Source organism: Microtus pennsylvanicus, chromosome 2 (assembly GCF_037038515.1).
Source record: "Microtus pennsylvanicus isolate mMicPen1 chromosome 2, mMicPen1.hap1, whole genome shotgun sequence".
In the NCBI taxonomy this organism is placed as follows: Eukaryota; Metazoa; Chordata; class Mammalia; order Rodentia; family Cricetidae; genus Microtus; species Microtus pennsylvanicus.
Window position 1 is genome coordinate 53269828 of NC_134580.1, and position 12077 is coordinate 53281904.

General features: G+C 40.7%; 1 protein-coding gene across 3 annotated transcripts in view; it reads left to right on the forward strand.

Moving 5' to 3' along the window:
• Positions 1-363: 363 nt before the first annotated feature.
• Trps1 (transcriptional repressor GATA binding 1) overlaps positions 364-12077 on the forward strand; it is a 232354-nt gene continuing 220640 nt past the window's right edge. For 2 of the 3 annotated variants that reach the window (XM_075961033.1, XM_075961034.1), the window contains exon 1: positions 364-803. Coding sequence is in view for 1 of the 3 variants with exons in the window: in XM_075961032.1 (XP_075817147.1) it covers positions 1447-1456 (10 nt within the window). In the remaining 2 variants the exon portion in view is untranslated. Of the gene's footprint in view, positions 804-1325; positions 1457-12077 lie in introns of those variants that run through there. The other variant, XM_075961032.1, reaches the window with a different exon arrangement.

Genomic DNA, 12077 nt, shown 5'->3' on the forward strand with positions numbered 1-12077 from the left:
CCAGGACAGCATCACCAGTGTCTGGGCAGCGTCGCCTTGGCTGCCACGCACTGCCCCCCGCGCCCCTAAGGTAGGTCCCGGCCTCCAGGCCCCCGGCTAGGGCAACCGAGCTTCCCTCCTCCCGCAGCCCGGCCGGTGGGGGAGGGGCGGGGCGGGACGAGCCGCGCGCGGTCCCCAGTCGTCGCGGGCTGGCGCGGCCGGCCGGTCCCGCGGGCGGCGGCGGCGGCGGCGGGTGCTCGGGGCCGGGCGGGGCGGCGGCGGCGCGGGGACGCGCCTGTCTCTTTAAGGGAGCTCGGTCTGGGGTGGCGCTTTCCTCCGCGAAGGCTCCTTTGATATTAATAGTGTTGGTGTCTTGAAACTGACGTAATGCGCGGAGAGTGAGGTCCTGACAAGCGATAACATTTCTGATAAAGACCCGATCTCATTGCAATCTCCGCGTCCTCTTTTTCGCTGCTGCTCGGTGGCTCCGGACCTCGCGTCCTCCTGATCGCTCTCTCGCCTTTGCCTATTTTTTTTTTAAACAACAACAACAACAACAACAAAAACCCAACAACACCCCCTCCCTTCTCCCACCCGGCACCGGGCACATCCTAGCTCTATTTCCTTTCTCTTTCTCTCGCGCTCTCTTTTTTTTCCTGGGGGGGGGGGAGGAAAGGGGGGGAGGCAGGAAAGACCTTTTTCTCCCCCCCCCCCCCCAATAATCCAAGATCAACTCTGCAAACAACAGAAGACGGTTCATGGCTCTGGCCGCCGCGCCACCATCTTTCGGGCTGCGGAGGGTGTTCCTGACGATTAATCAACAGGTAAGGGGGAGCCCGGCGGGCCGGGGGTCTCGGGCTCAGCCGGTCGGGGCGCCGTTCCGCCAGCGCTGCGCCCGCGCGAGTGTGCGCAAAATGTGGGCGATCGCGAGCGGGGAGCCCTGGGAATTAAAAGTGACTTTCTTTGAAAAAAAAAAAAAAAAGCCCAGCCGAGGGAGAGAGTGTGCTGCAAGCCAAGCGCAGGCTTCTCGGGTTTCACACGCATTTTCTTTCTTCCTTTTTCCCCCCCTTTGCGCGTGTGATTTCTTTCTTTCTTTCTTCTCTTCTGCTCCCCTTAACCCCCCCCCCCCCCAATTCCTCTGCTCCCTTTGCTGGGTCTAAAGCATCTGAGCCTTGGAAACCAGAGAGACTTCAAACTGCAGTAGCCCCCAGAGTCAGGAGGGTCAAGTTCAGCCGCCGGGGAGGAGGAAAAACAAATCCCGATTTGCCAAAAAAAGAAGTTTCAGGCCGGTGCCCCCTCCCCCTCCCAGCCCCACTCCCCCTCGCTGTCTCTTGCTGGCTGATTTTAATTCTCTCCTACCGGGAGCAGCAGAGGATCTGGAGGTGGCTGGACCCGAGGGGCCGCCGCCGCCGCTGCTGCAAGTTTTCTGGGGGCTCCTGACAAACGGGGAGCAGACTAGGCACCGGCATGCAGAGTAGTAAGTTGGGTGAACTTGGGAGGGTCGGGAGGGTCTTCAAGAGGGGTCCTGGAGTGGCCCTCCAAGTGGTAAAACAACATAGACTGGCTTTGGTTGTGAAGAGTTTAGTTTGCAAAGCCAGGCTTCAAACTTTTTTTCCCTTAAAGGCCCAGCTGGGCTAGAGGGAGAGAGTGTGGCATCCCCTGGTAGCCCCGTCTCTGGGCAGCTCAGCGCTGCCTGGGCCCATGGGTCTGTGCCCCTTCGGTACCATGAGGCAGGGCCTTGCAGCCAGGGAGCTTCCGTAGGGGCTGAGCAAGGGGCAGACTTCCTCTGCGGTGCGGTTGATGCGCCATGTGTCGAGCGGGTCAGGGGACACTGGCTGGTGATTAAACGCCTGACAGCGGTGGGACATGCAGGCAGACGGGCTCTTTGCTTTCTGTCTAGTTCCTGTTTGGACTGTAGAGTCTGAAACGCATCTTTGAGAGGCCAAGGCAAACACCTCTATCCCTCCAAATAACTCCAGGATTATAGGACCCCATGAATAATTTGAGGGTGAAGCAGAGGTGGAAGCCGTTTGAAGTGCAAAGCTGTTTTTGTGGCTGGGAAGGCTTTTTTTCTGTGAGTACCTGTCTGAGATGGTGGTGTTTCCCCTTTCGCCAGGGAAGTCACTGTTTTTACAGCTCTAGGACTCTAAAGCCATTGAAGTGAGAGGACCAGAGAGGACTTACTGGGGCTTCTCAGACAATCTTACTGGGGCTGACTCCAGTTTAGGACCTGGCTGACGTCCCCGTATCTTTTTAGGCCTCAGACTTGATCCTTTGAAAGTTTTTGAGTAAGAGCCATGGATTTAATGATGAATCCTAACTAAGATAGAATATCCATCCTTATCCGGTTTTTGGGAAATCACCGCTAGAGTTTTAAGCAAGGTAAGTGAAGAGAGAGGGGCCGAGGTATAATCCAAGTTAGGCCGATTCATTGAACTTTTGTAAGCTCTCCAGGTGAACAGGAAAGGCCTGGAAGAGATAATCAGTACAAAGGCAAAATACAGATAAGGGCCTGAGACAAGATTACAAAGAAGTCATCCTTCTAGGCCTTGTTGGTTAAATTTGAGTGCTGGGGGCTGGGGGGGGGGGGAATAGAACAAGACTTAAGTCTTTAGAGTGTTGTAAACTTCTGAGCCCAAACCCACCAGTCTTTCTAGAGATCCTTTTCAGCAGGTTTTAGAAAGAGTTGATCATTTAGAAAAGGCTGCCAGAGTTAACCACGTTAGCGACCATCAGTAAAGTCCTGCGGCTAGCAGGTCCTTGGCTGGGCAGAATGAGAATGAAAGTCTCTAATCTCACAGCTGGGCAGTTTCTTACCCGCTGTTCACTTGCTTCTGAGGCTCTTCCAGTTAGGGTAGCACTTGTGTAGGAAAGCAAAGGTTCTAAAATAATCACCATGCGGCTTTCCCCCACTTTTCCTTTCCCCAAGTATGACAGGGTTGTGAATAAATACAGGGTTTGGATGGGAAGATGAAGCATTTCCTGTAAGTTTCGATGCTGACAGGACAGTCTGGAAATGATACCAGCATTCGGAGGATTTTTTCCCTCTTTTTTTTCTTTTTACCTTTGAGTGAAAGGTTATAAGTGGCATGCTCAGACTTCCCAACTTAAACTTCCATGTTCATTGAGTTTATCCTTCGGTAGATTTCATAACTTCCTTTTAAAGCGGTATGCTTGTATCTGAAACATCTCCAATCAGTTAAATAGCCAGGGCCGGGAATATGCTGGTGGGATGATTATTTCTGGAGAGTAGTCCTGTGGAAGTAGAACCGTAAAGGAGGAAATAGAGTCACAATGACTACATGCAGCCGTGATTTCTCTAAATGTAAGGCATTGGGAAGCGTCATCAGGACAGTATTTTATGGGCAAAATCTTGTTTACTTTTCGTGAGTTGATATTGATGGTCTCCCAATATGCTTTTTTTGCCTGCTAGGCTATGTGTGCGTGGAATACTTTTACAGCCATGATCAGTAAGTCTGACACTCTCTGAATACCTGATAGGAAGTACCTAGTGAAAAAAGTTTGTCACTCTGGAATCTTCTATTCTGTTAGTGTTCGTGCTGCTGGGTAGCTTGCCCTTTGTTAAAGTCAGTATTAAAGGTGTGGCGGAGAGTTCCAGAGAGGCTGTGAGTCCTGAGCTGAATTCAGAGCTCCACACTGGGACTCCTAATATTGTGAACAGTTTTATAGAAATTTCTGTATACTTTCATACGAGCCGGTTTGGCATCCAAATCGGTGTGCATTTAATCACAAGTGACCTATATAGACCCTGACTTTGTTTTTGGCATTTTTGTTACTTCTAAGTCATGAAACAGTCCTGAATTTCTTCTAGTTTTCAGTGCAAGTCTCAGTAAGTTGCAAAAGGAGATCTTCATTCATAAAGAAAACCTTCCAAACACGGAAGTGAATGCATCGGTGGAAAAGCTGCTTTTTAAGATCCTAGTATTTTCAATGGTGCTTTTACTAATGTTGCTATTATTATTATTATTAGATGTATATGTGTCTACATATAGTTAGAAATGATGATTTGCTTCTAAAGATATACACATTGTCTATTAAAGAAATAAGACAAGGGTGTGAGGAAACTCTTTTTAGCAAACTCTTATATTATCTGTTTAGAAGTAAATAAACATTACAGAAAAATATTAAAGAACTTCAAATAGATTTTTTTAAAGTTAGAACTTAATTTGAGTTTGAAATTGGTGTCAACATTGATAACTGGCTTCCTGATATTTTCTATAATTATTGACATATTACAATTATTATTACTTTAATACGTCATTTGAGAACAAACAATAATATCAGAACACTGTGCTATTGTACATAGAACAAAATAGACTTTCACTGAGTTGTGGACAGGTGTCTATAATTGATTTTAAGGGAAATTATTATTTGTGAAATAAGCGATGAACTTAAAATAAAATGACTGGCTCCTGTTAAAACGTAGCCTCATGAAGATATTCTCTGGTGTGTAAAATGAAGCCATTCATTCAACACACTGACAACTTTCCACTTGGTATTTGCCTCTGCTTAATTTAGATTCCTTGGGACAGCTAGTGTGGTAGCCTGCATCTGTTTTTGGCAGGCATGGAAAACTATAAACTCAGACAGTTCTGTCTCAAATATTGTAGCTCATGAGTTACAATCAATTTGATAAAGAACAGGAGAGTCGTATGAGCTTGCGTTCTGACGTTCAGCCTTGGTCCAGCTTTCAGGTAACAGGCTTCTTTTCCTTCTTTTTCCAGTTATGATTGTTCATATTATGGATAACTAATTATTCTTATTAGGTTTTCTTATTTATTATTTATTGAGATATGGGGGGATGAGTGATAGCCTATACAGACGTGGTTAGACTTTGCTTATCTATGGGATAGCTACATTTTATTTGGATGTATGGAAAGAAGTGAATTTTGTTGTCATAACAGGATTTATGGGATTTAGTGGACACTTATCTTGACTTTATCAACGGTAATTCAACACCATTTCCCAAGTGTGCTTGCTGTGCTCATGTATAGAAAAGACTTAATATGCTTCACAATTGTTTGCATGCTAAGGACTGAGCAGTTGTTTTTATTATTTTCAAAATCACTTGTGTCCTAAAGTCTTTGATCCATCTACTGAAGTATCGGAAAACGCCAAGATTTGTTCTTAGACTACTTACTGTTCAGTAGCAGGTAGAGAACAGCCTGTTTTTTCCTTAAATGTAAGTTTGCTCAAAGCTGTTTGTATCAAATATTCTATTATGGATGACCTCAATAAGTGAGGCCTCAAATGATACAATTATGCCCACTTTGGGGGTCTGTATTATCACGCGAGGGCGTTTATTCTCTGGGAAGTGAATTTCAAAACTTTGGTTTGTTTCTCTGTAGGGTATAGTGATGTGAAATTTGATTTGGGTTAGAAAGAGATCTTTGGGCTCAAGGAAACCCTTTTACTGAATTTGCTAGACACTGCAAATTATTTGAATTGTTAAGAACTAGTTAAGAGAAGAAGTCCGCTAGTGACAGCCGCTGTTGGAACTTTCACGCTACTGCCACGCTGAGCTCTTTTTATTATCCCACCTCTTTTTGCCCCCTCAGAGCCCAGTTTCAAGCTCCCAAAATAAAGATGAAATTATTAGTGTACTTCAGATCAAATGCATCACTTAAATAATTTTTTGATTCTAAGATACCATTGAAATACAAACGTTAAGGCTGGCCGTTCAACATGTTGCGTTCAAATAATAATAAAAAAATTGATTTTTAAAATGCTGCTAGCTCTTTAAAGACCTGCAGTAAATACTTTACAAGTGGCTAGACACCTTCCCTGGTGTTCAGTTTATACAAGTAGGAAACTTTCTCTCCTGCTCTTTCTCTCTCCCTTTCTTGTTTTCTTTAAACCAACTGACGTCATGCCAAACTTTGCTTTAAAAGAACAGGCAGAAGTAATTGGTAGCTTTTAACTTTTAATAATGTTCTGCATTGGTTTTGGTGGCCAAAATGCTTTTTTTTTTTTGAAAAAGAAAAAAAAAGTTCAAGTAAGAACGGGCTTGTAGCCTGAGGAAGAAAAGCTCCGTTGATACAGTTATTTTTATTCTTGTTTTTCAATCTCTTATTAAAACTCCTTCCTGCTGAGCTCTGCTGTATTTCTTCAGTTGTTCGCTGTGATGGCTGGTGAATTGGAGATTACTGTAATTTAAACATTTTGGGGGCTTGAGGGGGAAATGGGTGTTCGCCTTGCCTATTTCTTTACTATCTGAAAGGGGTAAAAAAAACAGGTTTCATTTCAATCGAAATTAATTAATGAAGGTTATCAATGGTGACAGGTCAATGAATATGTTTATATGGAGAATGCCACACCTGTTACTAAGACTCTAAAATATGGAAGTTTAATTGTGACATTAATCATTTTTATGTGCAGAGGAAGGAAAATAGATGAAATGGTTACCAAAATGCAGTTTTATTTTGAAAGCATTAGTTTCAAGGTTCAGTGTGTTCCTACTGAAAGTTTTTCATTTTTTCCATCCTGAGACTTTCAAATGGCATCTTTAAACCTTACTTATCATATAGCATTTTAATAATCTTTTTCTTTCCTGTACAATTTGCGCAGGGAAATATAACTTTGTCTGCTTAAGGGGCACCTTGATCACGTTGATTGACAAGGGCCAACTTCAGAAGTTGGCAAACAGAAAAAAATCTTTTCTGGGGAGAAAAAAAAATTGTGTCAGTATTTCCTTCCTTGGGAAAAACTACTCCACCCAGACGTGGGGCCCTCCTTCCCATTTGTGGAGCAGAACTGAGTGGCGATATGAGACACAGACTGTTGTGGAGGTTTATGTCTTTGCTCTAACACCAAATCTCATCTGTGAGTTAGTTATTTTCACCCCTTCCAGACCCAGAGAGTCCCTCAAGAATAATATACCCTGGGAAGGTGGTGTCTTCGAGAGGAAGCATAGTTACTACCACATTTATAATTATCAAAAGTATTCTGTACTGTCCGGACTCTTGGAGTGTTCTCTTCTTAGACATTTGATGGCTTTGATTTGCTTTATTTGTTTTTAGCTTTTTACCGGGAGAGCTACAGACTTTGATTTGTACCCGAAAGATTCCTCCTTCAATAAGTGCTCCTTTGCTTAAGTATTTTCCTGGGTAAAACTAGACGAATTAAGCTATATGTTGCTCGGTTAGCACAGTGCAAGTTTATTGGGTTCAGTTTTGATTTAATTAATAAGTTCTAGAAAGTTTGCAAGCATAAATTTCAAACCATAGGCATGTCTGACATGAGAGTTTTTTAAATTATTTAATAAATGTTGGTCTGATACTCCAAAATTTGATTGTTATAAAGTTTAGCAAGAAGGGAAAAGGCAGAGGGAGGTATTGGAATTACAGCCCTTTAATACCAGCAGTCTGTTTACTGTGGAGTGGTGGGGAGGGGTAAGGGGAGGAATTGTGGAAGACGATACAAAAAAAAAAAAAGGGAGAAAGAATCCATCAATTGCGCATATGATCCCCTCCCCTTAAGGTTTACTTAAACAATATGTTTCGGTTTTGCCTCAAACCATTCTGCACCACCTCAACTCAAAGCGTCCACCACTATCTTGGTTCCTGAGCGATTAAGGATGGTGTTTTCTGTTATATAATGAGCAGCTGTATTGTTTGAACAAAGGTAACATATTTTGATATGTGTAATTCTTTGGTAGTTATTAGGAGGCTACCTACAGTGTACGAGTTGTTCTATAATACAAAGTCTGTGCATTCTTGATGCACACACGGTAGCTGTACTGTGCTGGAATTACTGCAGCAATGTGTGCATGTTGTTGGAGCTATATTTTATATGTGTAATATTTAGATCCACCTTGATGGTGGAATTTAATGTGCTAAATCATGACCTGCTGTGCTTTAAACAGGAGTCTTTTAAAGAGATACATGACTTTTTTGTTTGTTTGTTTGTTCTAAAGCTAGAAGTTTGAAGTGAGTGTAGCGGTTAAACATAATGAATCTGTTGTTCCCAGAGCACTTAGATATATTCAGAATTTACTAAGATTTTCAAAAAAAGGTAAAAAAAAAACCCACCCTATAAATCAAAATGCCCCCTCATTGTGTATTTTAAGTAGTGTTCTGAGAACATTTTTGAAAAAGTCTTATTTCTGTGGGGAGTGACAGTGGAGTGTTAGTGCTTTTTCTGAAGAGATGGCTTCATAGGCTGGCACTTTCCAGTTTACAATTCTACCAGCTTAAAACGTTATGCAGAAATCTTATGGAACATGTAAAGACTCCGTACTCTGGGCCTATGCGTTTTTCCCTAGGGTGATGGATTCTGTGCGTCACCCAAATGTGATGCTATTTGCCTGGCTTGTAATACTGGTTTGAGGGTTGCTTGATGTCCTAGTTCATCAAGCAACATACTACAACAACGTTGGTAACTAGGTAATTGACACAGTCAAAATAGACTCTGGAAAATGTTCCAAACACGTTAAAGTCAGCTCAGAACTTAGCATATATTCCATTTATTCAACACTTAAATAAACAGATGATTCACTGTCTGCCTTTAAGCCTTCTATAGTCGGTATCACTAGGAAGAAATATATTAATGCTCACAGTTCCTGTTTTTATTTCTTGTTCTTTAGTTCGAAAGAAGCACAGCTGTCTTGCCTTAATGATTGCTTTATCTATTAACTAGTTATAATTGTGATAATGATAATGCAGTAGACATTTGTGTTTCCTGATGTACATGTCCCAGGCTTTAAAAATATTGATATTATTACTATTTCTTAAAAATTTGTGTATTATAAAAAGGACTAAGTTTAATATAAGATAATATAGAACTTATTTAAACATAAAAAATGTCTTAGATGTAAAAATAGGAATGAAAATGTTTTCATTCAGAGCTGGGTTTTGTCATAGAATTTGGATAGACTATAAAGTTTACAAACCAGTAAAAGTCCATAAGAGAGCATGTTCTTTGTGATTAGATATAGTACAACTTTCTGAGCATTCATGTGAGTTGCAATATCATTTCTTCCATATATCCATATAGGAATTAGAGCTATATCTATAAGCAGTGTAAATAAATGTAAACACCTGTGGCAGAGTTGGTCTGGGGAATGAAATTTCTCTATTACCTGATGCGCTTATCTGCAGCAGGGACACACATTAGTATTTTAGGATTAGCACAACTCATGCATCTCTGACTTCATGCTACTAAGCATACACATCTATGTTCACATGTGTGTGTTCTCTTGGGATAGAGGTCACTACCTGGGAATCTACAAACTGCATATTTTTAAAAATACCATTAATCTTTCTCATGTCCCTCTCAGTTGTTTAATGCATCCCAGAACCTATTTGAGAGTTAAATTAGTTATCATTTTATTTCTCAGCGAAAGGGAGATTGACTGAAGAAAACGAAAAACAAATTCCACTTTATGTGATGTCATGATCCACACATCATCTTGGCTTTGAAAGATTAGTCTGTTTGTCTCTCGATACTAAGTAGCTCTGAACATATAAGTGATCCTAAGAAAATACTTGTTATTGTCTTTTTCGTTGCTTGTTATGTTTTTAATGATTGCTGAAAGAGAATCTGGGCCACTCATAAATGATGTTACCCGGCTGACGGAAGCTAAGGGTGGTCATAAATATATTAAGTTTAATCAATGTCTATACTTCTAAATTTTAACAAGTGTGTATTCTCACTTCTGGACAATTGGTAATTCTTTGCATAGTTAATTTTTTAATGTAATTTTGGGGCCTTAGTACCTCATCTGTTTTCTTTATTTTGATGATGCATTTTTATGTTATGCAGTCTTAAAATTGTAAATGGGCGACCAGACATGGTCATGATCACTATTGAAGGCATATGCTCTGCAAGGATTACTGCAAACCTCACTCCCTAGTTCTGCAGACATAGAAAAGGTCTAGAAAACGTCCTTGGTGATGCAACCCTGTAAGCATAAAGTATTCTACACTTCTAAAGTGACTCCTTAAGAACAGTTTTTCCTTATTCTTAAAACTGGATTCTTTGAGAGTTAGATGAAGGGAAGCTACATTGAGAAACTTACTGCCATCAAAACCCCAGTTACAATAAACTGTTCGTTCTACTCTTTATCCTGTCTCTCTTTATTCTGTTTTAAAATGTTATGTTTTTAAGATAATTTACTCTATTGAAAAAAATGCCCTAATTATTTGTAACATATACTGCTTTTTAACAAAACACTTTGATAAACTATAAAATAGGAAACAGTCACTCGAAAATTTTAAGCCAGAAGTAAAAACATCTTTTGCATATGTTTTATTAATAAATAAACCTATGTACATGATTTTACATGCTGTCTTTGCTGAAATCTTAACTCTTTAGTGTTGTGTTTACAATTCTATGTATACATTCCTCACTCTTTATCCCAAGAATATCCACTCTCTTGTATTTGACATTTAATTAAATATATCTGTGCTCTTCCTACTCCCTGAAAGGTTTGATATATCATTGACAATAACATTTGAAAATGTGACTGACACGGATTTTAATTAGAAATAGAGAATTAAAGGTCGATTAGTAGCGTGAGCAGGTTTTCCTCATTTTTTTTCTGTTGCAGGTTTTGGTTACTTTTAAAGAAAAAGAAATCTCTGAACAATAAGGGGGAGTGGACTGCGTAGATTCAGACACTATTGCAGCATGTGGCTTATTCATTTATATGTTTTTTTGACACAGAAAGCTTTGACCTCTTAGCCTGTGGTCCTTGGGAATTTTAGATAAACCCCACTGGGGTCACACTTGCAGCTCTGGCTTCGCGTGACAGAAAGCACTCTGTATGTAGCGTCTACAGAGCTACTGCACTGTTTTCCTTCAGGACTGGAAGGTCCTTTAAGTTAATTTGCATTTGGAAGCACAACCGGAATCCTTCCTCTCTGAAAATCCTCTGGATGGGTTTCAGAAGGGCAAGCAGAGATCACGGGCCACATGATGTCGCTGACTTTAGGATGCTAGAGAAAACTGTGCTGAGACCAAGCATGGTGTCTCTGGATTATTCTTCCAGGCTTCACCAGCAGGTTTTCTTTTGCGTTTTTGAGAAACTTTTTTTTTTCAGTTTTGAAAGGATTAAGAATTTCCCCTTTTAGTGGACAGATGTGCTGGCTAGAGAATTTTTAAATCTCATTTCTTTATGATATTTGTGTTTGAAGGGCAGTTACGTAGAAAAGAGTTTAAGTTACATACAGCAATAATTTGATTTTATTGTTTGCTTTTGAGCAGGCCATTGACACTTAATTTCTATGAGGAAATACATCGAATAAAGTGAAGTGGTGTTATAATTTGGAAATAATTACGAGTACCGCTTTTTCTGGCAAAAAGATTAAGGCAATTTTAGTTAATGCTTCTACCCAACTCAGCATTCTAAGTTTACGTTTGAATTAGACCACTTGATCACAGATGATGCTCGAAACGTGTGATATCTTGATGTAGGGAAGAAGAAAGGGGATTTTACAAATGCCCCTGGTGTGTTTTAGATTCCCAAGAAGTGAATGCCAACTATCACATTATCAACGCTTGGGGTCTTATGAGAGTTTTGCTTGTTTATTGTAGCATTAGTCAATGACACCACACAGAAGCTGCTAGCATATCTGTCTACAGAGCTGGTGCAGTTCAATGAGGGAATGCATTTTCCTCAAGGTTTGGGGTGGAACATAAGCTAGAATGATACCTGTCTTCTAAGGTAGGTCCTAAGGATGCGATTTGGCACGGATTTTCAGTCTTTCTGGTGTGACAGTTACGCTGGGTCGAAATATTCAGAGTGATCAGTAAGGTTACTTCTGTCTTTCATGTCTAGGAAAATATAGCACTGGATGTTTGCTTTTTGTGTGTTTTGTCTCCAAGCAGAGGAAACTGACAGTTTTATGTTTTAAGTGCAGAAAGTTGTTCTTGGCTAAGCAACCCTAGAGTTAATCACAGGGATGTTAACTTGAATTTTTGTCTTTAAAAAGTTTTTGATTTTTTTCAGACGAAATGTGCTGTTGTTATTACCAAATTGACATCTTACCTTCTAGGTTGACTTTTAGATAAATGTTTGCTTAAATGTTCTTTCTTGAAGTCCATTGCTTTCAAAGTACAGACTTTTTGTTGTTGTT